General features: G+C 39.7%; 1 protein-coding gene across 19 annotated transcripts in view; it reads right to left on the bottom strand.

Annotated features, from left to right (window-relative positions):
• The window catches only part of SCOC (short coiled-coil protein), a 34787-nt gene extending 7625 nt beyond the window's left edge, over positions 1–27162 (bottom strand). For 3 of the 19 annotated variants that reach the window (XR_011537153.1, XR_011537152.1, XM_070609057.1), the window contains exons 1-2: positions 1758–1893; positions 7–86 (exon numbers count right to left, since the gene is read on the bottom strand). Coding sequence is in view for 2 of the 19 variants with exons in the window: in XM_070609054.1 (XP_070465155.1) it covers positions 26902–26971 (70 nt within the window). In the remaining 17 variants the exon portion in view is untranslated. The other 16 variants (XR_011537156.1, XR_011537155.1, XM_070609059.1 and 13 more) reach the window with 7 other exon arrangements.
• Between the last annotated feature and the right edge of the window lie 255 nt (positions 27163–27417).

Consider the following 27417-nt stretch of genomic DNA (forward strand, 5'->3'; position numbering starts at 1 on the left):
GATTACCTGGATTCAAATCCTAGCTCTGCTATTTATAAGCTCTCGAGCCTTGGGCAAGGTTAATATCTCAGCCTCGGTTTCCTCATCTGTAAAATGAGGATGAGAACAGCATGTACGTCATAGTTTTGTTGTGAGAATTTAATGAGTTGATATATATATGATCTGTTTGCAACATACCTAGTACATAGTAGGTATTCAATAATGTTAGCTATTATCTTCTCCCCGTTTTAGCTCTAATTCAGGCCAGGAAAAGAATTTTAGAAAAACCATCTGGTCCAGCTGCCTTATTTTACAAATAAACAAACCAAGGCCAAAGATGATAACGGCTTACTCAAGATCCCAGTAGTTTTAACTACAGAGCCAAGACTACAGCCAATGTCCCAGTCTAGTTTTTTCCACCATGCAACCACAGGTAGGCTCACACCTGAGACCTGAGATTTTGAGACATTTTCCTGATATCTGTCTAACCTCAACCACCCAACTTTTCTGCATCTAAAAGTCATTTTCATCGTGTCATCCACTTACTAGTGAACTGGTAAGACTACTGAAATGATGTCACTGTCCATTAATATCCTAAATGTTTTACATATATTAGTTCAGAAATCAACAGAAGGACGTTGCAATTTACAGATGTAGACACTATCTCAGAAAGAATATGTACCTTGCCTTAAATTTCACAGCCAATGTTTGTACCAAGAATTTGAACCCAGGTCTAACTTTAGTTTTTTCCATCATACAATGGAAGAAACTTTAAAATGGCTCTAAGTTTGCTAAACATTTTGCAACCCTTAATGTCAAATTCCTTTGATATTTCTACTAACTAAGCAACTGAGGATAAATTTCATTCCCTTAAAGCTGCATCAGCTTTCAACATGGTTGGTTTTAGCTCCGTTCAAGTTCTGATCTGTTCTGGTTAGACATATCCAGTTTCAAATTCCAAAAGATTAAGGAACTGTTTGGCCAAATGAGGCTTTGAACAGAAGCTAGATCCCCAGAGTGGTTAGCTGTAATGAGTTAATCGATGTAATGTCAATCGATGAGTACAGGCACAGAATATACAGGCATAGCTCTGGATTCTCAGGTACAGATAACAGTGTTGGGAGCATAGCATAGCATCCTTAACATTGTTACGTCATAGTACTGGAATCGGTGAAAACTGTATAACAAAAGTCCTGCCTTTCAGGAATGTATCCTCTTTCTCCTTTCCAATCTTAACTCCCCAAAACTTGTTCAGCAGGACCCTTGAGAGAAGCCCATGAGGAAACTAACCCGGGAGCTGCTTTCAGCGCCTGGATGTCGCCAGCCCTCATTTTACCGCTCACTCGCCTCCCTTCCCGCCTCGGCGTCCAATCCCCCCATCTCCCGGGCTCTGGGCAGAGCAGCCACGGGCAAGTCCGGGCGAGCCAGGTCCCAGCCTACCCCAACGCCCCTCCCGCAGTCCCATCTCAGGGCGCGGGAGCTGGACAGCGGCCTTCGGCCCAGGAGAAGCGGGAGGAGGTGGAGGATGTCCGAGTCAGGAGCCGCGGGACCCTCTGGGCGCAATAACGAGGAGACGATGAGAAAAAGAGGTTGCGCAGGGGTTCTGCAGGGAGCAGGCCTCAGCCGCCCACCAAACGCCCAGGCCCGGGGCCGCTCTCCCGGAGCCCCGGTGCCCCGGGCCGCATCCAGCCCGCCCCGCCCTCCAGGCCCTCGGCGGTACCGAGGCCCCAACTCCAGTCGCCTGGGGCCAGGCCCTCCGCGGCTCAAGACGGCCTCACCTGCCGTTCGAGGCGCCGGAAGGGGGAGGGTTCGGGAGGATGCCTCAGGCCGGGACACTTGGACCAACGGACGCCGATAGCTCCGCCCTGTCCGCCCACAGAGCGTGCGCCGGGAAGGGAGTCCCGCCCAGTCGCCCGCCAATCCCCTCTCAAGAAGGCACGCCTGCGCATGAGCTGCCCGACGCCCCAATCGTCCTCTGTCAAAGCTCCGGGATCCACCTTTTGCCCTAACAAAAGGACATTGGCGTCCAATGAGGATTGAGATCCTTGTGGGCGGGTCCGGGAAGAGCAACAGCCAATGACAGTGCAGAAGCTACTGGAAGCGCGTAAAAGCCAGTCCGAGCGAAGTAGCTCCCCAGTCTCACAGGACCCAGAAAATTGGGGTCAGAAATTTACTGTGGAAATTCTGACAGCTGTCAGGAGGGAGGTTAGCAAAACCAAACGCTGGGGGCGAGAGAAATCATTCAAATTCAAGAAGAGGGCATTTACGGACATTGAGAAAGAAAGCCATTGCCATACTGCGGTTCCTCAATTGTAAAAGCATACTTTTCCATATTTTTTAATTTCTCAAATCGGAAAGCCATAAATGTACCTCTAGTGGATTGTTCCTCTCTGCATCCTCCCCAAACTATTAAATCCATGGTGCACCTGAGCGTTTAGTAATATTTTAGAATTGAGAAAATACCTTAATAGTACTTTGATATATAGCGCTTTCGCTCACCTTATCCCATTTGATCCTCACAGAAACCCACAGAAAGAAACTGCAGCTTAAGATAAATGTCTTGCTCAAGGTCATACACGCAGTGTGAAATGCTATGTTGCCAGGCTTTCGGATATAATGTAATCGGGCTTGATACCGTTGGCTTGATACAAAACAGAATCCTGCTTGTTTTTGATATTGGTTGAGTACAACATAGTAACACCTTATTGTTTTGGCTTTGGCACATTCTTCTGAGTTGTAGAGATGAACCTTATGTCTACTTGTTTCTTCACTTTTGACTTCGGGCACAGTTTGCTGACATAAAGCCTTAATCTTTTTAAAGAATGCATTTTAAAAAATCTTCCATTCAGTGTTTGAGAACTGTACATTTGGCTGGTAACTACAATACACAACTTGAGGAAATTTACTACAATGCATTGCAGGAGCTAAATAAATGAAAGAAAGATCCAATATAAATCTAATAGGAGTGTCAAAAAGAGAGACGAGAGAATGGATATGGGCAGTATTCAAAGAGTAATAACTAAGAACTTTTCAGAATTGTGGAATATTCGACTTCTCAGATTCAAGAAGGACTTATTCTTGAGCATGATTGAAGTAAAAAATTCCACACCTGGACACATCGTGGTGAATGCAGAACACCAAAGACTAAGAGAACTTTTAAAAGCAACGTTTTTTTGCTAGAAAAACATTTTTTTGTTTGTTTTAAATAGGGTAAAATAGACATAAAAAAGATTTATCGTCTTAACCATCTTGAAGTGTACTGTTCAGTAGTGTTAAGTACATTTACATTGTTGTGCAGCCAATCTCCAGAACTCTTCATCTTGCAAAACTGAAACTCTATACCCATGAAACAACAATTCCCCATTTACCTCTACCCTCAGCCGTTGGCAACCACCATTCTTTCTGTCTCTATCAATCTGACTACTTTAGATACCTCACGTAAGTGGAATCATACAGTATATCTTTTTGTAGCTAACTTGCTTCACTTAGCATAATATCCTCAAGTTTAATCCATGTTGTAGCATGTGTCAGAATTTCCTTCCTTTTTAAGGCTGAATATTATTCCACTTTATGTATATACCAGATTTTGTTTAGCCATTCATCCATCAATGGACACTTGGGTTGCTTCCACCTTTTAGCTATAATGAATGCTGCTAGGAACACAGTGTGTGCAAATATCTCTTTGAAACTCTGCTTTCAATTCTTTTGGATATATATCCTGAAGGGGAACTGCTAAATCATATAATAATTCTATTTTAAAAGCAACTTTTAAAAATGTGGTATTGACCCAAGAACAGACAAGAGGAAAATTAGAAAGGAGAGTACCAGTACCTGGAAGTTGATATACCATAAAGGTGTCTGGGTAAGGAATAAGTGCTGGTGACGTTGTGGGAAAGAACTATTATTCATTACATTGAGAGTGTAATTGGCACAATAACTTTGTTAATTGGCTATAGAAAAGTCAAACTATGGTGGTTTTAAATTTCCTATTTGTATAAAAAATATGAAATTAGATTCTGATCTCACATCATAATAAAACTAAATTCCAAATGAAGTAAATGTGAAAAGCAAAAAACAAAACCCTAAATTTTTAGAAAAAACCGATGTCTTTATGACATCACTGTAGGGAAGAATTTGTTAAACCAGACAAAATAGCACCATTCATTAAGGAAAAGATTTTAAATTTTAATTGTTTTATAAACAGAAGATTTACAAGTTTTAGAAACAAAAGAGAAGACATTTTAAATCAAGTTAAAAACAAGCTACATGCAGGGAGAATATAGTAAAGCTCTAAAAATATAAAGAATTGTGACAATTCAAGATGAAAAAAGTTCAAATAACATAAATAGACAACTCACAGAAGAGGAAAACTAAATGACCAGCAAGATTTTTAAACGTTTGCCTTCACTAGTAATCAGGGAAATGCATATGAAAACAAGATAAAGGGGTCAGTTCATTAGGAAGATGCAAAATCCTAACAGTGCCACAAAATAGCACTGAAGCAAAAACTGATAGAAGTGAAATGAGAAACTAACCCACAGCCAGAGTTGGAAAGTTCGTCATTCCCCTCTCTGTAATTCGTAAAACAATTTACAGAAAATCAGTAAGGATACAGAACCCAGGTCCTAAGCTTGCCTGCACGTTAGAATCACCTGGGAATCTCTGAATAATTCCAAAGAACAGGCTACACCCCAGACATTAAATCACAATCTCTATTAATATCTTTGGAAGATACACGGTGATTTCAACAGAGAGCAGGAAAATTTGGAAACTATTGCCATAGAAGACCCGAACAATTCTATCAACTAATTTGTCTTAATTGACATTTGTAAAACATTCCACCCAATAACTAGAGAACTTGCCTTCTTTTCAAACACACATGGAATATTCACCAAAATGGACCATATCCTATCATATTCTATCATAAAACAACCTCAGCAAATTCTAAGTGACTGAATTTATAACAAAATATTTTCTCTGCCCACAAGGGAATTAAACCAAGAATCAATAACAAAAAGATATTTGTAAAAACCCAAATAGTTGGAGATTAAACTACACACTTCTAAACAAACTATAGGTCATACTGAACTATACATTTAAAAATGATTAAAAGACTCAATGGCAGGATGGAGATGAAAGAGGAGAGAGTTAGTGAACTTGAAGATACCCCAGTAGAAATTACCCAACCTGAAAACAGGGGAGAAAATGATTGGAAAAATAATCCCTCAGGAATGGAGAACAAAAAAGATCTAGCATTTGTGTCATGAGAGTCCCACAAGGAAAGGAAAAAAGAGTATGGTACTGAAAAATATTTGAAGAAATAATGGCTTTCCAAGTTTGGCAAAAGACGATTTCACAAAGGGAGGGGGTGATTAGGAAAATGATGTCTAAAGACTCTGGGGGTGTGGTATAATGGAAAAGGCTGCTGATCTAGACAGTAAGCACCAACATCACTAACGTCACAAAGAGAACCTGCCATGTAGCATTTATGAAAGAAGAATGCGCCATTACCTATGGAATGGTCTTGCAAAAAAATATAGCAAATTGCAAGCTGATGTGATCAAGCCCATAAACTAGCAATTTAACAGGAAATACAGAGAACAGAGAAATATTTTAAACCTACCATCTGGATAAACTTAGCAAAATCTGGCTATGGAACAAAACAACACCAACAAAAAGCAAAGCCCTTTTCTTTAATAAATTAATTGCACTGGGGGAAAAAAGAATGGAAAGAAAACCTGTAGACCAAAAGACATTTAAAATACATATTTTTAAAAACAGGCAAAAAACTTATGGTTTATTTTGGACGCAACCTTGGATGATAAAGCTGTTTTTAAAATGCAAGAAAATGATTGCCCAAAAGTAGGATATAGCTATTTTAGAGCATTCTCCTTTTTAAAATTTCAGAACCAAACATATCTTGTTAGATAGTTCAAACTTTAAAGCAGGTCTTTAGACTATCTAAAAAAGATAACATACAAAAAGATAGCCATAACATTACAAAGCAATATATTATTCACAAAATGTTGCAAATTGGATAAAACAGTGTTGCTGATAATTAAGATGTGTCCTTGAATGAATAGAAAAAAATCCTTGAAATGACAAAAAGGTTACAAAAAAGAACAGTATGTCCAAGCTGATATAAAAAGGGAGTTTAAATTTTGGCAAACTAGTCATGAAATGAACGTTCATTACTATATGTTTGCTTTATACAGTGTTCCATATTTGCATTATATTTTTCAATAAAAAATTGGTTTTAAAATAGCCACAAAATTCCCTTCTTCTGAATAAGGAAAACGCACAAGTACAAGTAGAAACTACTGACATTGCATAGAAATATTTGATAATAAGATGAACATTCATGTGGCCTGGAATATGCATATATTAATATAAACCATCTAAATAAAAGCACAAAATTAAAATGTTCTTCATAGAGAATGGGGAACTCTAAATTGAAAACTATTGTTACAAGGCAATGTATTATGCGAGGAAGAAATGATAAATAGTAAAATGGAGAACTTCCTAGATCATTTTGATGTTCCAGTCTGGCAGGCTCTCATCTCATGCATATAAAAACTCCTAAATTGTCTTAAGTAATTAGAGGGTTCTAAACATACTGTGGATATTTTAAAGTGAAATATGCTAAATGGAGGCATTTTGAAAACTTTCAAGTGTAACCAGGTGTGTTTCCTCATGAATTTGCAAAATGCGTTTCATCACATTCCTAAATAAGAGCTCACATTTTCCTTTTTACTTATTTTTTTTTCCCTTGAAAGGTTATTGAATTCATTGGAGAATGAGTGCTGTCTTGAATTTGGTGTGTAATGGATATGTTCTACTTGTTGAAACTTGATTTCCAAACTAGACTTACTAGTATACTATACTGCTATTTGGTAAATTAAGTAGTTCCTGTATACTTTTCTCAAGATTATAATTTCCTGATAACAACCAATAGGTGGCTAATTTGATCAGAGTAATTTTCATTCATTTGTTCTATAAAGAAAAATGTAATAAATTACCAGTGTATTTTTAGTGTTTCTCAAATGAGAATTCAGAAGGACCTCAGGGACTCCATGGAATCAAGCTTTGAACTTTATGACAAAAATGAAAATGAGGCAGTCTTGATGCTTACTTTGCTTTAGACAAAATATTGTCTAATCAGTGTTTCCCAAAGATTGGTGCCTATACCTCTGGTTGTACATGATAAGCTTTTAAAAAATTGTTATATATTTTATTGTATTACAAAAAGTATGAATAATGCAACTAACTCTCAGTTTGCAGATGTTGTTTAGAACAAAGCTAAGTTCAAAAATCATGCTAATTAAATGGTTAATTTAGTGTGGCAAAACTTTCGATGTTGGTATGCATGTGACTGGTTTGGAAAACCTTGATCTATCAACAGTGCAACAAGCATTGGTTTGAAAAAGAGGAAACCTGGGTCCCAGTTCTGGCTCAACTTATATTTGTTCATTCAATTCTTCATATGTTTACTAGTTTAAAAGTTTAGTGTTCATTATGCGCTAGGTACTGTAGAGTATCTGAGTATCTGAAATTGACCGGAAGGCTGTGGGGGATGACTCACTTTACTGTAGACCCGTTTCCTCAAATGAGGGCTTGGAATAGACTTAATTCTGCTTCTCTAATATTGTATAAAATAACATTGAGGGATTTATCAAATAACACTATCAGTGGGTTTTAGTGGATGGTTCCCCAAGTCTAAGAGTAAACCTTTGATGGTTTGGTAGGGTCTGACCATCCAGCCCTCGGCAACGGGCCTGCCGTGGGTTCTGAAAGCTTTCCTGAGTGAGTTATCTGTGAGCTCCTCCATTCCAGCTTTTATGATTTTGGGTTTCTGTGATCCTCTGTACACGGGTCTACCATTATCAATCATTTCAGCTGGGTACATCTTCCACTAAATTTTTATAAAATAATCTCTTCTTTATGTACTGCATGAAGCAGATTATGGGAAAACATAATGTAGTTTTCATTTTGGGAGAAAATTGATATGGCCTTCAGAGGTATTCTGGAGTCCATCCAGAACAGAAGTCTATGAGGAGAAATCCATCTCCTCATAGAAGTTTCGTCAGAGGAGATCTCTATGGATCTCTATGTTTTAGGGCATTAATCTCAGAGCATTGGTTCTTCCATCCAATTTTATTTTTTTTAAAGATTGGCACCTGAGCTAACAACTGTTGCCAATCTTTTTTTTTTTTTCTGCTTTATCTCCCCACATCCCCCCAGTACATAGTTGTATATCTCAGTTACAGGTCCTTCTAGTTGTGGCCCAAAGAGTTTTACGTTAAAATAAATTTTAATATTTTTTTCCTAACGGGCATCATTGGCCACAACCCAACTCAGCATTTCAACATTTTCTTGCAAGTATCTCTGTGGTTCAGTTTTGGATTTGATGTAAAAGGTGTACAGTCTACTCTTAACATCACCTCAGGAAAGTGTCATGAACTTAAAAAATCCACTGGCCCTTGGTGTGCTGCTAGTGACCATCTACAGAAATGGGAATTTTAGTGCTTGTCCTAAAGATCTGTTGGGAAGATGAAGTAAGAAAATCTGAGGCAAAATTGCTCAGCCTGGTGGTCTGTAAGCACTAATTCTATCTGAACAGAAACCTCCTCTACCTGATTCTTTAAATTCCTTGAGGCACCAATTGATCTTCTTCATTAAGTAGCCCCATTGCCAAGCACAGTGCCTACACGTGTGTCCATAAATATCGGCTGAATGAATGATTGAATATTCTGTTCCGGGTCCTTACTTTTTCTATCTCATAAAAAGCAGACACGTCTGTGCTGCATTAGAAGATGACACTGCATTTCCACAGTGTCTTTTTACCTCAGAGCTCACATTACTTTCTATCAAATTATCTCACTGCCCCTTATCACATCCCCGTGAGACGGCAGAAAAGCCAGAGAAGTAATTTTCCTTATGGTTCCAGTGGTGGCTCTTCACACTTACAGAACATTTGGCACACATGGAACATCACCTAGAGTGACAATGATCGTCACCTCTTCATAACATATGTCTCCGACAACTGTCAGCAGATATTAAGAAAAAACTAAAAGACATCATGAATGTCATTTAGGGGCCAGCCATTAATACAGAACTGCTGGTGACTTGATCGCATTTATTCTCTTCGAGATGGTACACTAGTGACCTCTAGTGGCAACATTGATTCAAGATGTTTCTGTTTCACAACGAAAAATTTCACTTCTTTATTACTTTAATCCTTATGTTTTCCCTTCATTTAGTAACATTTCCTGCCTGTGGAATGATCTTAATTATGCACAGTGATTTTCATCTGTTCATCACCAAATATTATTCTTACATTTCATAGAATCACAGAACTTTTGAGCTGAAAGAGCTCTCAAAGGGATTTATTGGTTTTATTTCATCCTGAGCAGAAAACAAGGCCCAGAGAAATAAAGTGACGTGCTGAAGTCTCACCTCAGGAGTGAAAGTCCTCAGGGAATAAAAGTCTAATGGGTCTAAGGCTCTACCCACACTTCAGATGACTGACCCCAGCTGATATCTGAGCACAGCGGCAGGAAAGGCTCTCGAAGAAGAGCTGCCCAGCTGGGCCCTTCCTGAATCTCTGAGGCACAAAATAGTGAGCACAAGATGATTGTGCTTTACAACACTAAGTTTTGGGGTATGTTACACAGCAATAATAATCAGAACAAAGAGTTTAATTAGGAAATTTCTCTGGTTCTATAAAACATACTGAATGAAAAATACAAAATAATGTACGCTTCTCAAATACTAGTGGAATCTTAATCTTCTGTTAACAGGCAATAATAACAGTTGTAATCAATTAAGGAGCTCTCGGTCCAAACGAATACACATTCTAATTGATAGAAATATAAGTTCTTCTTCCCCCATTAGTCTGCAAATTTTAAAGATATGTAGATTTTCAAAATATGAATCCAGAAGAGGACATATGTGTTCCTATAAAAAATCGAGTCAGTCTCCATTGAAAAGTACATTTTCAACTTCTAATGTATTTGTCACTTAAGAGACTACAGAAGTCTCTCAAAGAGTTTAGAATCTAGTTGGTAAGACATGTAGCACCCACATTAGATAGAACAACTGTAAAGTAGGGTAGTACTAAGTATGACAGAACGTTGGAGACAGCAGTTGGGCTGGGTTAGGAACAAACAGAACATGTGGAAATGGGAGCATGGCGAAGAGCATTTTATGACTAGTATATTTATTTTCCCAACTGTAAGTTCTGTGAGAGTTGACAGTGCTTCTGCCTTAATTCCTACTGTATCTCCAATACCTGGCCCATTATAGGGATGCAATGTAAACACATTGAATGAGTGGCTGAATGATACACACTTGGAAGTAGAAGCAACGTCTAGAGTTTGAACCAGAAAGAATTAATAGATCAAAGAGCAAATGAAGGAATCAGCTGAGGAGGACAAGGAAAGCCAAGCAGGAATGTGATAAGATAGATTCCTAAGGGGATGAGTAACATGTTTTCTGGAAATATTTGTGTAGAGGTAGAATACAGGGTGAATTGGCAGGAAGAGGCTACAGCAGGAGGAGTCTATGATAACAAGAGTGCTAGCTAACACGTATTGAGTTCTATTTGTAAGGTGCCATACTAAGCACTTAACATAAAATATCTTATCCAATCCCCACCATAATACAATAAGGTAGGTACTATGATTATCTTTATTTTGTACATGAGAAGCTGAGATTCTGAGAAGCTGAGTTATACGAGTGTATAGACTGTTACAATAATTCAGTCGTGAGTGGTAGAGGCAGCGGAAATGGAGAAAAGAGGATATTACCACAAACATTTTAAAGAAAGTAAAAAAGCAGGAATGTGTTAACAGATTAAATCAACTACAGAAGATAAAGGGAGGGAGGGTCAAAGGTGACCATGGTTTTTAGTCTCGGGTTCCAGAAAAATGGTAGTACCATGTTGCAGCTCTGTCACATGGATCGGTTAGCTCATAGTGCCTCCAGCCCTTTTCACCCAAGGTTCGCAGAGAGAACGGAGCCCTCCTAAAGTATCCACTGCAGGAAATAAATTAAATTCCCTCCTTGCAGCTAGAAAGGTACTAGTTACGTGCCGTTTCTGGGAGAACTGAGAAAGGAGTCACTCAAATCCTTTTCTGTGTTCCATGGCTCATGGAAGGAAACCTGGCTGAGAAAGGCTATGATTGTTTAGCAGATTTCCTTTGGAAAGTGTAGAACATTTCCTTAGCCTATTCACTCCTGTCCTTCCCTGGTCTAGTAAACCACCTCAAAAAACTGAGTAACTTTAACCAAGAAAGTACTGGTTCAAAAGTTCTGACTCTGAGCAAGTTCCTCCTCTGAGCTCTCAGACCATTTGATGTCCTAGTCCACTGAATTTCACTCTTCTTGAACTCAACAGCTTGGACTGCTAGTTGTTTTGCTTTGTTTTGTTTTCCTGTTTGTTTTCTCTAGAAAAATTTTTCTTGGAAAGATTTTTCCCTTCCACGAGTAACTTTGCCTGCTTAAAATGGCAACCACAGAATCTAGACTTTGCAGGTTAGTCACATTCTACCACTATGTAAAGAGCCCAGAGTTTCCAGGACTCCACAGGCCTTTACTGAAGTGCTGACGCTTCCCCTCTCACCACTTGGGGTTGGTACCCTTTCCCTGCCTTGTTATCCACTGAGGCTGGGCAGGGCTTACCTCATGGTGACATTTCACTGGGAGAGTGGTGGGTGTTGACCAGAATATCTGTAAACTCCTTTAGGTCAATCACCAAACTGATGGAGAAAGGTTTCTATAGCTTCCTAACCATAAGTCATTCACCTTTTTATCTTTAAATATTTAAACTTTATGGACTTTTCTGCAGGGGATTATTAGGACTGAGGGGATAACAAAAAAGAAAAATAATTGCTATTTTAGATAGAACAATAAAGAACCGTGGGTGGATTTTTAGCTAACTACAACACAAAAGTTCATATTTTGAGCTTAGTTTTTGCATATTAGCAGTGACAATTTAAAAAAACATTGAAAATGATTTGTTTAGGGGCCGGCCCCGTGGCCGAGTGGTTAAGTTCACGTGCGCTCCGCTTCGGCGGCCCAGGGTTTTGCTGGTTCAGATCCTGGGTGCGGACACGGCACCACTCGTCAGTCAGGTCATGCTGAGGCGGCGTCCCACATGCCACAACTGCAAGGACCCACAACTAGGATATACAACTATGTACTGGGGGGATTTGTGGAGAAAAAGCAGCAGAAAGAAAAAAAAGAAGATTGGCAACGGTTGTTAGCTCAGGTGCCAATCTTTATCAAAAAAAAAGAAAAAACTATTTGTTTAGTCAGGAATATTAGTTGTAGAGAATTTTCCATTGTATATCACAAATATTTTTACTATATTTGGAAATAGGTTTTTAGTACAAAAATCAAATAAGATTGTACCATCTAATGTCATCTATAATAATAGGTAACATTCATTCAGTATTTACCAGGTGCCATATGCTTTTACAAGAACTCAGCCTGGTCCCATGGCTGAGTGGTTCAAGTTCTGCGTGCTCCGCTTCGGCGGCCTGGGTTCATGGGTTCAGCTCCTGGGCATGGACCTATTCTACTTACCAACCATGGTGTAGAGGTGTCCTATGTACAAAAAAATAGAGGAAGACTGGCATAGATGTTAGCTCAGGGCTAATCTTCCTCAAGCTAAAAAAAAAAAGCGTGGAGGGAATGAGGCAACAAAGAGAAAAGAGAAGGCATGAGGTACAACAAATTAAGGATGCTACTGTGAATAGACCTCTATTAGAATGTTGGAAATGAGACCAAATGTGATGGTGTTTTTCTTAAAACAAATGTAGGAGGAAGGGTTACGAAAAATAGTGTAGTGAAATGACAAAGACAGCTCTGCTCTGTGTCACCATTGTGTCAAGGTGGTATTGTTAGCACTGCCTGAATAGCTAAGATAAATACAGCCAACGGTTAACATAGGTTAGCATAAGGGAAGCCATCTTATAGAGGAGAACCACGTTAGGACTATAAGTGACCCTGATCCACAAGACAAATCCCACCCCAACCCCCTACCCTCCGCCTTGTCAGCAGTACTTTAGTTTGCACGTAGCCTAGATACGTACATACTTGCTTGTGAGAAATGTGCATGCTCTGCTATTTTCGTAGCCTTGGCTTAGACGTAGACCACCTTATTTCAATAAGGCAATAACTCTGTTCTCTAAGTTTTCCCGGGGATGTAATGACCTCTGGGCAAAAGCCTTCTGCTGGTATCTGTCACAGGTGACAAGAGGAAGGGATGATCTGGAGTCTCAAGGACTATACCACCAGCTGGTCAACAGTCCAACCCGCCCCCCCTCCTTCAGCCCATTTGCCCTATATAACTGCTTCAAAATTTTGTAGTTTTAAGATATTTCTTTAGGACACTAGTCTGCCATCTTCCCCCTTGCTAGCAAGCTGTAATAAAAGGACCCTTTTTCTCCTCCCACCTTGTCTCTGGACTGTTGGCTTGTCTTTGCAGCGAGTAGAAGGCCCCTCTTGGTGGTTACAGTATATCTCATATGTGGAAGTTAAGATCATAATCCTAACATGAGTCCTGAATTTGAGATCCATGTGAAAATACCAATGTTTGGTTTATAAACATCCCATTTTCTGAGAGAAATCCAGGTTAACAACTTTGGGGAGCCTGGCCACATGGTAATAAGAAGACTTGCTGTCTACACCCACCTTCCATCAGTGGCCATTCACTGCAGGAGAAGCCCAGCTTGAGGCTCAAACCAGACACACTGAAGTTACAGCATGAATCGAATGCCTGATACATAGTAGTCTCTCATTAAATATTTGTTAAATGGATGAATGAATAAAGAAATGTTCCATTTTTCCTTGTTGGTCATCTTTCTCTATCTCTCTTTTGGAAACTAATTTACAAGAGAAGAAGAAATGAAGTGACTATAAGTGAGAATTTTAATACTCGAGGCAGTAGGAATAGAATCTATATACACTTGATTAAAATACTACATATAAAAGATTTCAAGATACTATGTACCTCTTCCTCTTCTCCTTCTCTAAGGACATACTGAGGATTATAACCCACTCAATCAATTAGGAAACCATGAGTCTATTCTGATATAAATAAATAGTTTGATGTGAAAGGGCATATTTAAATAGTCTCAAAATCTCTCCCCCTCAAAATACTTGAATTATTATTAAAAGAAAAAGGAGTAAGTCACTACCATAATCAAGGGATCAAGTTAACCTCACTAGTAAAGGGATGAATAGAAATTATGTGGCAGTTGATAGAACGCAATGAGAGGAACACATAACACTTCTGTGATATTCTTGCCAAACTCACTGATAATGGAGGAACATTTTACAAAATAACTGCCCTATAATCTTTAAAAGTATCAAGGTCATGAAAGTCAAGTAAAGACTGAGGAATTGTTCCAGGAGACTAAAGCGACATGACAACGAAATGCAATGTATGATTCTAAACTAGATGCTTTTGCTATAATGACATTATCAAAATAACTAGTGAAACTTAAATGCACTTTGAAGATTAGGTGATAGTAATGTATGAATGTCATTTTCTTGATTTTGTTGCTTATATTGTGATTATGAAGGAGAAAGTCCTTGTTTCTAGGAAATACTCACTAAAGTATCCAGAGGTGATGGGGCATTAGATTGGCAACTTACTCTCAAATAATTCACAAAAGAAGAATCCTTCTTAGAGTGCTTGCAAATTTTTGGTAGTTGAGATTGTTTCAAAATAAAAATAAAATTGAAACAAGAGATGATTGTGCTGAAGGGTGGCATTTACATCTTACGTCTTATCTCCCCTGCTCGCCACCCTCTGTGCCTTATGCGTCCTATAGCTAAATTTGCCACTTTCTACATTTTATTTTTCTAAAACAACTTTTTTTTCAAGGAAGATTATTCCTGAGCTAACATCCGCTGCCAATCCTCCTCTTTTTCTGAGGAAGATTGGCCCAGAGCTAACATCTGTGCCCATCTTCCACTACTTTATATATGGTACTCTTGCCACAGCATGGCTTGATGAGCAGTGTGTAGGTCCATGCCTGGGATCCCAACCGGTGAACCCCAGCCCCGAAGCAGAGTGCACAAACTTAACCACTACACCACGGGGCTGGCCCTTTCTAAGACAAATTTTTGCATGCATCACTAAAAATGCAAAAGGCTGTAGTGATGTTTTGATAGCTATCCCTAATCCTAGCACTGGTATTTTCACATCTCAAAATCAGCATTCATGTTAGGATTAGTATCTTACTTCCATATACCAGAAAAACTCTAATGTCAATGTTATTTTTTAAGAAAAAAATTATTGCATAAATATAACATGAAAATGTAATAACCTATAATCCCTTCACACTAGTAATACATTTTTCCAAGTTCTCTACCCATCCTAGTCCATATACATAAATTACTTACACATGATTGTAATCACAACATAGATATGATTTTATATTCTACCTTTCCTGTCTGAGCATATTCCAATATTGTTACAAAGCCTCTGGGGCTCTTCTGGCCCTCAGATTCTATGATTACATTTTTGAAACAGTGACCTCATGGCATAACTAGGGGACCATAATTCATTATTCAATACCTGCAATGCAGGAACCTTATTGCATCTACCTCATCAGTATAGTGCACTTATGCTGTCTATCTGGTAATTTCTATCCTGATGCACTGTCATTTGACAAAGGCTTTGAAGTCACTGAGACCTGGGTTGGAATTGCACCTCTGCTTTGTACAAGGTACTAAACCTTTCTGAGCCCCAGTTTTCAATCTGAAAAACAGGGATAATAATACGGATCACATGATATTTGTGAGGATTAAATGAGATAATGAATGTGACGCTCTTAGTACAGTGCCTGGTATGTAATAAGTACTGAATAAATGTTTGTTATTATCATTATTCACCTAAGAAATGCATGACTAGTTACTAAAATGTGGGCTTACTCAAATATTTAATTTTGTAACTCTCTTAGTTTTATTTCTGATGAATGATGGGTATTTTTGACATAGTATCAAGTATCCACAGAGTTAACTAGGATTTCTAGAGAAACAAATTGGTTTTCTAATCATCACCAGAATTGAGAAGCCATAGGAAAACTGGAGTGACAACTGATTAATCATCTTTCTTCAACACCTGCTTTTTTCTGCCTCTCCCAAAAAAGTTAAGAAAATAACCTCTTAAAGATGTAATCATTGGAACATGACAGAAATATTACACACACAGTTTGCTTATAAAAAAACGATCAGTTAGCTATGAATTTGCCTAATTCCTTTCACAATCAAATGATTACACACATTCTGGAAAAAGGGTAATGTCCCCACTTATAAAACAGACCAATAAAGGAGTTATTGTTTGTGTTAGTAAAAAACATTCTGCAAACACTGTTCTTTGAGAAATTCCTTGAAATATAGGCTGTCACTGGGCAATTCTGTGCTGAATGATCACTAAGTATTTCACAGAGAGGCACTGGCTGAGAAATTTAATGTTTAGGGGCCAATAGTCACTGCCACCTGTGACTGAGTCTCTCAAATTACACATTGATTACATTCTATTTACAGAAATTCTGTTTTTACACTATTTTAAAGCAGAAGAGACAGGAATCCACTGTGTAAGCTGAGTTAGCATGAAGCTCAAGCCATTTAAAATTTCTAAAATAAAAATGGATAAGAAATGTTGAAAAAATCTTCAATTTTTATAAACAAAGCTTTCTAAAATAGTTATCGTGACCTGAGAATAACCCACTAACCTTGCCATTAAGAATGAAAATGAAAGCAAAATATTCACATGGATGAGCAAATAATAGTCGTCTTTTGTCTGCTGGGAAAAGGTAGTGAAGATTCTTAGGAGTGCTAAGAAAGGAAGAAAGTGTTTTAAAATGCAAGCTTTTTCAAACCGCTTTTACTAATGTCATGCTACCAGCGATGAGAGCACCACGCATGTGCACAGCCAAGTATTCTGAGCCAAAGTCATTAAGCTGACAATGAGACGCGTGCGTGGAGAAACGGGGGAACAATGACTAAATGGGGAAGAAAGCCGGTAAGGGCTGAAAAGATCCGGCTGTTGGCTGTGTGCATCCTGGGAAGTCTGGTGGCAGAAAGACCCAGGTCACTCTAACAGAAGGCCAGCAAAGGAGACGTACTATTCTCCTGGACCATTCACGTGGGCTGCCACTGAGTCTCTTTCGTTTCCCATGTCGAGGGTTGAAAAACAACCCTGAAGTATCTGTGAAAGCAAAACGTCTTTCTGGAGCAGCTTTGACAATAACTCTGGTTCTGTGCTTGGAGTGCATATTATTTCCAGTAGGGTAGCTGATAGCTTTTGGGTCATTTAAAATTTTCATTCCTAGGGTTGAGGAGCACGACTGAAGCTGGTTCATCCCGTCTGTACTGTTCTTTTAGAGTTACCCTCCTGTCTACACTCCACATTCTCTTTGAAGGCTCAAAGAGAACCTTCAAAGGGTCTCTCAAGGGAACCCCAAGAGTCTCTAAGGAAACCAGGCTCTGACCCTCAAATGTGAACAAGTCAGGCAGGCAGGAGGCCTGTGAGGGGAAGTGTGTCCAAAGCTGATCCAATCCATCTGGGGCCTTTCTGGAATGAAGGTCCCCATGTGGGAAAATAGCTACCTGGCCCCCCTCTCAACAGGATGAAAACCTGGGAAAGGTCAGTATCTCATTAGCTCATGAGCTCAGGTAAATAAATTTCACCCTGACTTCTTGGATCTCCTCTGGAATTTTCTCTAGGAAAAAAAAATTAGCAAAAATTATGGAGGATTTCATATAAATAACATACAAAATCTTCTCCCTTTTTTTGGTTAATCTAGTGAAGAAGAAAAAACGCATTGCTGAAACAAGGCAACTGATGGATGGTTTTGTCTTTTAAAGGAAGAGTCAAAATATTAATACTTATCCTTTGATGAGAAAATTAGAGAACACTCTAGATTACTGAAAACATTTAGATACTGCTCTAACACTCCATTTCTTAAGCTTGTTTATTAAAAATAGTTTTTGCATTATGCTACATCTTTTATTTCAGTTAAGTGGATTTCTTCTGATTGAAGATTTTTTCACAGAAGGAGCACTTACAATTTCTAGCAATACATTAGTGATCCAGAGCTATACCACTCTCAGAACCTACTGAGAAGCGGAGTTAATCTCCTTTTTCTTATTGAATGTCTTATGCTAAGTCTCTATGGCATTTGCTGGGCCAGGGGAGGTATTCTTAATGCCACTGTCCATATTATCTTCAGCTTACAGGAACAGATACTTCATTCGGCCAATGTCATTATCTATACTTACATGGATCCCAAATGCCAATTAAGATTTGCTGAAATTTTCTGCCACTGCTGGTGCAAAGAAGACACTTGTTCAATTTCACTAAAAAACACATTTCTACCATTCTAGAGATGATAATTTTCGACATCCCTATGGATCCCTGAATAATCTTTTAAATTAACATTCACAACCAAATTCATTGGAGGGTGTAAATTGAGAAGATGTAGGGAGGGCTTCACCATCCCGACCAGCACACACGGCAGACTCTTGCCCCATCCTTGTGTACTTATTTAATGACACCTCCACTCTGGGGCTCTCATCTGCACAGTATCCTCCCACGAGTTCCAGTGTAACCCGGCAAAGCCATCAACAGCAGCCCAGCCGACATTCAGGAGCATAGTGCTGGCTGCAAACACTGGCTCCATTCACCATCAGAAAAGAAAGGCCTGCTCCCTTTTCATGGACGAGACTCCTGCGATGGCTCAGTGTGTCTACCAGCTGGGGAGCCACAAGTCTATTTCCTTCTTTAGCCGGTATTATAATGGAGGGGGAGATGAAAAGGAATACAGACTCTTGATACCTTTTACTTGGAGTGCTAACTAATGCAGGGCCTCGTGTCTGATCTTCTGCTTGGCTGAGGGGATGGCAGATGGCCTTCTCAAACCTTTTCAAACCCAGGCTGCTTTCAGCAAGGCGTGAGGGGGGTATTGTTACATTTTCTGTGTAGTGATAGGAAGCAGCACCGAATAAAAGCACACAACAATTGTGCCACTTCTCTGGGAAGCTTATTACAACCTTACAATGAGGGCTAATTGGCTGATGCCAAAAGCAGACGCAGAAGCAGCTTTGAATATTATTCAGGAGAGGTTTTTAGAGAGCAGAGTCAGGAAGGAGGCTGAGGCATAAAGGAGAACAGTGATGGGCAGGACATCCACGAGGAAGGGGTGAGGGCCGGCATGAAGAGGAAAAAGAGGCGCTGTATTATTTTTATCAGAAAAGAATCGTGCTCTTGTTTAAAGAGCTGGTTCACATCCAGCTCCCTCTTCCTCCGCTTGCGCCTCCTTATCAGCCGAACGTCAATAGGCAGTCGTGGCTTATGGAGCAGCGTCCACAGGACACTGCCGTTACCATGACAACTGATGCGGACAAATCTTGGAGCCTTTTAAGAAACTTTTGCGTGAGTTCCTTGAAGTGGGTAGAGAAGGAACTAAAATGTTCTGACCGCTTACGGTATGCCAGGACAGTTCAAAAAGCTTCCTTTATTATTTCATTTAATTTTCAAAACAATTCTGAGACATATTCTTATGATCATTTTGCAATAGAGGAAACTGAGGCTCAGAGATGTTAAATAACTTGCTCAGAGTCTAAAAGATTCAAATATAGGCATTTCTGACTCCAAAGTTCAAGCCCTTCCTGCCACACTACCCTGGGCCAATTCTCCAAATGGCCAGGTCCTATCTACTACCTGGCATGAAATACTGGTGCTCCATAAATGTTTTCTGAAAACAGAACTAAACTGACCCAGAAATAGAGATACGAAAGAAATTCTAAAGAGTAGAAATAATTTAGAAAAGCTGACCCTAGGAGTCAATTCTCAGCTAGGTAGGCCCTCACCTCAATAAACACACAAACTCAGTCAGAATTCTTTGGCAAATATGTGTTGAGTGTCTATTATGTGCCAGACATTATGCTAGGTGTCAGAAGTGCAGATATTTTAAAACCCAGGTTCTGTCCTCTAGCAGCTCACAGCCTGTTTGGGTAGGACCCATATACATACAAGTAAAATATGCTGGGAAAAACATAGGTAGAGGCAATCTCAGCGTTCTCAGGAAGAAGAAAGGAAACTTAACTCAGCCTGGAAAGGTCACAGAAGGCTTCCCAGAGGAGATGATGTCTGAGTGGATTCTTAAAGGATGAGTAGGAAGTAGCCAGGCCAGAGAAGGGTGAGTGGTGTTATTCCAGGCACCGAGAACAGTACGAACAAAGTCCAGAGGCATTAAATGGGCAGTGTGTGCATGAAACCTTAAGTGTTTCCTAGTGAGCCCAAACTATGTGGCAGGAAATGACACTGAAGAGATAGGTGGGGCCAGCAGGAGGGAGATTTTCAATGCCACTCTAAGTGTCTTGGACTTCATCCAGCAGGGGATGCAAGGCATTGACTGTTCTCTGCTGGGAGAGGAAGTGATATGGTCAGCAGTGGATAGATTTGAAGGGATAAGAACTGAAATAGCAAGAACAGTTGGGAGGTTGATGCTGAGGTTTCTGTGGGAGAGAATGAGGGCCTGATTAGGGGAGTGGTGATAGGGATGGAGAAGGCTAGATTTATTTGAGAAACATTTTCCAAATCAGCCCAACAGGAATCAGTGATTGATTGGATGGTGAAAGATGAGAATGGAACGATGACATATGAATTTCTAGCTTAAGAAATGAGTGGGTGATGGGACCATTCATTAAAATTATGAATCAGGAGTGGGAGCAGGTTTGGAGGGAGGGATGGGGGAAGATGAGCTCATCTGACACCTGGCACATATCCAGGTGTCTAGCAAGCAGTTGGATTATGAATCAGAAACTCAGAAGTCTAAGACAATGATAAAGATTAAAGAACGAAGTCTAGAAATAGTTTCGTCTGTAGTCACATCTGTCCTGCAGGAGTGTTTTGTTTGGACTTCTGTGATATTGTTTTCAAAATTAGGACTTGGTAAAAAAAAACATGGAAAAATCAGGAAGTGGCACACACACAAAATCTGTATTTCTGGTATCTCTTAAAAATTCTGCTTATTGGCATTTCTGTTCTTCCATGGCAACAGTCAGCTAGAAGTGGCAGGCAGGTCTGCTCTCTGAGCAGGGCACATGCTCTCCAGGGAGCCTCAGTCCTCACCTGGTTTGACCCCCGACCTCGAGGCTCAGGATTGGTTGACATTTTATCATCACAACTGCTTTTCTGCCTTTCTTACAGTAGAGTTAAGAGAAAAGTAAAATTTTCTTGTTCCTTTGTCTCAATCAAAAGTACAAAGTGGGGGCCGGCCTGGTGGTGTAGTGGTTAAGTGCACACACACTGCTTAGCTGGCCCAGGGTTTGCCAGTTCAGATCCTGGGCGTGAACCTACACATCACTCATCAAGCCATGCTGTGGCAGCATCCCACATAGAACAAATAGAATACACAACTATCTACTGAGACTTTGGGGAGAAAAAAAAATTAAAAAAGAGGAAGTTTGGCAAAAGATGTTAGCTCAGGGCAAATCTAAAACAAAGTACAAAATGAAATCTAATCCATGAGGACTGTGTGTTTCAAGGAAAATGGTGAGAAATGAAGAATGTCCCCATATATTTTATATGCAAACAAAGCATGTCTTTGTTGGAAGAATTAAACTTGAGACACCATTGTGAAATAAACCATATTAAGAGCAATCCCTACTCTATTTAAAAGACGCATCATGACTCTCCATTTGTTTGTATCTTCTTTCATTTATTTCATTAGTGTTTTGTAGTTTTCAGTGTACAAGTCTTTAATATTGTCAAAAGGTCCATTATCCCCAAAACAATCTACAGATTCAACACAATTCCTATCAAAATCCCAATGGATTGTTTCCAGAAATAGAAAAAACAATTCTAAAACTCGCATGAAACTACAAGACTCCAAATAGCCAAAACAATCTTGAGGGGAACAAAAAGAGAACAAAGCTAAAGGCATCACACTTCCTGATTTCAGTGTAATAAAAATATATTACAAAGCTACAGTAATTAAACAGTATGGTACTGACATAAAGACAGATGTATAGAGCAATGGAACAAAATAGAGAGCCCAGAAATAAATCCATGCATATATGATCAACTGATCTTTGACAAGGGAGCCAAGAATTACAATGGGGAAAGGACAGTCTCTTCAATAAATGGTGTTGGGAAACTGAATATCCACAAGCAAAAGAATGAATTTGATCCCTTATCTTGCACCACACACAAAAATCAACTCAAGACGGATTAAAGATTTAAAGGTAAGACCAGAAGCTGCAAAACTCCTAGAAGAAAATATAGAGGAAAAGCTTCATAATATTCGTCTTGGCAATAATTTTGTGATTATGAACCAAAAGCACAAGTAACAAAAGCAAAAATAAACAAGCATTCACAAATCATATATCTGATAAGGGGTTAATCTCCAAAATATAAAGAACTCCTAAAACTCAATAACAAAAAACATTAATAACCCAATTAAAAATTGCCTAAGTACTTGAATGGACATTTCACCAAAGAAAACATACAAATGATCAACAGGTATGTGAAAAGATGAACGATGTCATTAATTATCAGGGAAATGCAAATCAAAACTACAATGAGATATCACCTAACACCTGTAGGATGGCTATTATCAAAAAATTAAAAGACAACAAGTGTTGGTGAGCATGTGGAGAAATTGGAACCCTGTACCATATTGGTGGAAATGTAAAATGGTGCAGCTGCTATGGAAAACAGTATGGAGGTTCCCCCAAAAGTTAAACATAGAACTATCACATGACCCAGCAATGCCACTTCTGGATTTTTATCTGAAAGAACTGAAATCAGGATCTTGAAGAGATATTAGCACTCTCATGTTCATTCCTGCATTGTTCACAATAGCTAAGATATGGAAACAACCTAAATGCCCACCAACAGATGAATGAGTAAACAAAAATGTAGTACATACATACAACTGAATATTATTCAGACTTAAAAAAGAAAAGAAATCCTGCAATATGCCACAATATGGATGAAACTTGTGGATGTTATACTAAGTGAAATAAGCCAGTCACACAAGGACAAACACTGTATGATTCCATTTATATGAGGTCTCTAAAACAGACTCATAGAAGCAAAGAATAGAGTGACAGTTGCAGGGGCTGGGGTGAGAGGAAAGGGGCACTTGCTAATTAACAGTGTAAAGTTCAGGGATATAAGATGAATAAGTTCCAGAGATCTGATGTACAACACTGTGCCTATAGTTAACAAAACTGTATTGTACACTTAAAAATCTGTTAAGAGGGTAGATCTCATGTTGTGTTCTTACCACATTAAAATAAAATTTTTTAAAAAACTAAAAAAAGAGGCACGATGAGAAACCAAATAAACTGAAAAAAGAATTGAAACTTTAATAGTTCGTTTTGGAAAGTAAAGAAACAAATGATGATATACTTCTTTCCCACAAATACATTGCCTGGCCCCTAAAGTTGTTTGGATTTGCAACCTCTGTTTTAGAGTCACTGGTATTTAGCACGGACAGTGAGAATGGAACTAGGAGTGGATGAGATCATTCAGAGAGTGTGTCTAGAGAGAGAAGAAAAGTAGGCTAAGGGCAGAATCTTGGGGAAACACTTGAGGGAAAGGGTTCCCAAAGGAGCTTGAGGTTGACGAGAGAGAGGTTAAAGGAGAACCTGAGAAGTGTGGTAGCATCAGAGCCAGGCGAGCAGAAACACAGGAAGGAAGGAGAGATCAATACCATCAGATGTCTTTGCTCTGCACTCTGTGTCTCCCACCCAGAAGGGAGGCCATCAGCTATCATAGAGCTTGGACCAGAGATTCCCAAATTACCTTGGTTCACAGGGCCCTTAAGTCGAACTAATTTTTTTTACAGTGCTCCAAGGCCAAGAGAAATACCAAACAGTTCCATGAATTAGGTATTTAGGTCCAAACACTTTAATAAGTGTTTATGTTTTTAAAACAGCACATTTGAAAAAATACTGCACCTAAACTGAAAGAAATTTCCACTTCTTTTTAATTTCATTCTTAAATAAACACAATTACTTACTTAGGGAATGTGTGCACCTCTTAAGCACCTCATAGCTTCTCCAGCCTTCCCAAACTGACACTCTCATTATCTGTTCTACATTGATTCTTTTACACAGAACTTGGTTTTTATCACAGCAACCACAGAAAACCCAGCATCTAAACAAATGTCATTGAAAGAAATATAGCTCGATCTTATGTGAAACTGTGAACAACCTCTAGCCAGTTGTTCTCACAGTGTCTGCTAAAGGTGGAGACGCCCCATGGAGCCTCTGTGGTTTTGCTGCAGTGCCCCGGGGCACCTTGACACACAGTTTGGGAACCGTGGGGTGAAACAGTATGGGCTGGTCTAGAATCCTCACTATCATTTACAACCTTGTTTCTATGGCGACATTTGGCCTGAAATCCATACAACTAACCTACAAATGAATTTATGGAGCACACTGGTTTGTGATTGGAATAACTGGTGCCACTGCCAGTTCTCACGGTGCCAGACTAACCGGAAGTAGGATTACCTAAACACAGCCAAAGATAAACCAAAGTTTAACTATCACCATCAGTCCTCTCCCCAAACAAACCTTTTCCCAGAGTTAGCACATATTATTTTCTCCTTTCTGCTGTCATCCTCTGAATAAGAAAAGAAACAGTGTCATACGGGCAGGGTGAAAGGAGAAGGCGACTGGGTCTGAAGCAGCCACACTGGGAATCAGCCCCAGAACATGTGAACCTGACTGTTTATTCAGAAGAAAAAGTGAGTTGTCCTTGTATGATAGCCTGATAGCCTTCATATCCAGCCTCAAATACCACACATGGCTAGCCAGTGTGTACCTTGCGCAAGTCACTTAACCTCTCTGGGCCTCCTTTTCACATACATGTGTGTATATATGTGAAATATATATAGTGCTTTTATCTTTTAATGCTTTACTCTTTCATAGACTCCACGATCTGAATGATGTCTACCAAACAAGCTGCACTTATTTCGTAATAATTTGTTTTCCCATTTTTATTTACCAAAGACCGAGAACCTCTTATCAACAATAGTGAATGGGTCCTACCCCATCGAATTGATGTAATTATCTCCAAAAGCCAAAACATCATGGTCTTTCAGTTCATTTTTGTCACAAGGATACGAACAATTTCCATTTCCCATCTTGGAATACTGAAACAGCACAAATTAGTACCGGTCCCTCAGCCCACGGCTGGTTACCATGCTGGAGCACCTCTTCAGGCCCTTTGTGCCCTGAGATTCTGTGACTCTTCTAACCAAGGACGAGGAGGTCGGGAGCGGGAGCAAGGAGCCTGCAGCCTGCCCTCAGTGCCACCACCCTCACTACCACCCGGGAGTATGGCTTACCCGTCCCAGTTTATTCAGCATTTACGCCCACGGCCTCACACTCGGGTAGCAGGCAACTCAGACTGAGCCCCTCTCAAAACCATTGTCAACAGTGGCCTGGACCCCTGAATTCAAATCCCCCGCCCTCCTCTGCTTTTGTCTGCGCTGGAAGTGTGAGGATGGAGGACGATGAGACATGGAGGGTAGAGTTGAGGCGGCGCCAAGCGCTGGATAGGAGAGAGCGGCTTTAGAAAGGCTCGTCTCCCAGCCACACCGACGGGCCGCTCTCTGGCCCAGCCCACGGTACAGTGCAGAAAGAATCCGGCGCTGGGCCGACTTGGGAGCAAGCAAGAACTCTGTAACAGCGTCCGCCCACAGCATATAGAGCTCCCCACGCGCACGCTCATCGCTCATCGTGCCTTCTAGAAGCTAAGACACAGGTTTCCCTGGTCTTTGTTTCTTTCGCTGCCTTCTACAGCTCTGTCATTCTCTAAAACACCCTGGTGGGAGCATGTTAAGGCCAGCGGTATCCCACTTCTTCCACAGCCGCAGGACCTTGTACCTTTCCTCCCCTCATAAAGACTGAAAATGCTCCTTTTTGATTTTCAAAGCCCCCAGCATGTTTATGCAGTGCGAGGAGGGGAAGCTTAGCTCCGGCTGGTTGGCGGTTTGTGCTAATTGTCTGGCCTGACTTTAGAAAGAGGCTTTTTGAGTCTGAGCATTTAGGGAGAAAGTGGAGAAGTGTGGCTGTATGAAAGAGCAATTGATGTTAAATATTCATGCTCTGCTCTCTATTAATCAAAATCTGTAACCCCCATTGCTTAGCTGAAGTCTTGCTGGCTTCTTACTATGATTGTGCTAGAGGAGCTTGAATACAAAACGCCAACACACACACACACACACACACACACACACACACACACACACAGGCAACATGTAGGTACTTATAGGTTTGAAGTGTTTCCAGTTAGCATTGTGCAACTCAGCACTGTCTATTTTCTCCAGGATGTTGAATGAACCATAGTTATTCCTTCTGTCAGCATTTTAGTTCCACTAACCCCTTTTCTCTTTCTCTCATGTTGAATTCAGCAAACTTTGTCCTTGCTTAAAAAACAGACATTTTTTCAAATATTTCTGGAAGTGAATTGCAGCATATTCCAGTTCACTTTTCAGAAATGATAAAATTATTTTACAAAATACAGAAGAAATTGACTATACTTCAACACAGTATGATAATATCATAGTTTATTTTGGTAACGACTTTGAAGTCATGTTTCCTGAGCTTTTAGGAAATAAACATTTTATGTTTTTATTTGTTAATTTATTTTTAAAAGTACGTGTAATACAACCACAAGGAACTTTTAAAGTAATCATTTAATTTCAAAAGAAAAAGAAAAATAGCTCTTAATTTAAAACTTTTTGTTTTATTTTTCTAGCTGTATTTTTTCAAGTTTTCTACAAAGAGTTTGTTTCACGATTGTAATAAACGTCATATTTTTTAAAAAATGCTGAACAGTTGCTGAATTTTCTATTTCGGAATTCATCAAGTTTTCCCTACCTGTGTCATCTGCAAGGGAAATGTTGGTGAATGTGCTGTCCTCCTCTTCCTCTTTGCTGGCCCCGTCCATCTTGTTCACTTTTCGGGCCTGTTAGTGAGAAAAATGAGGCCAGGGAAGAACAGCAGATCCCTCACGTGATCACCCTTGTTAAATCATTAATAAATGAGTGTTCAAGCAGGTGCTATCTGACCCCAGCACAAGCCACCCTCTTGCTACTTTCCACTTGAGAAGTTCTTACCTGAGCGTTGCATTCCTAACCGGAAATGGTTAGAGACCCAAGTTAAAGAGTTACAACCCTTTACCTGAAGCTGTTGAGCTGGCACTGCTGCCGTACCCTGGCCAGATGCCAAACCTCACCTTCAATCCAATGACAGTTTCTTTGGGCTGAATTGCCCAAGAACATTGTCCAAAAAGCAGTGAGATGAGATTGGGGGAAGAAATTGAATTGTATACGATTAACATATTTTTTGGACACCTATGATAAAATTCTCAAGGATTTTGGTGAGTGACCTAGC

Source organism: Equus przewalskii, chromosome 2, assembly GCF_037783145.1.
Source record: "Equus przewalskii isolate Varuska chromosome 2, EquPr2, whole genome shotgun sequence".
NCBI lineage: Eukaryota > Metazoa > Chordata > Mammalia > Perissodactyla > Equidae > Equus > Equus przewalskii.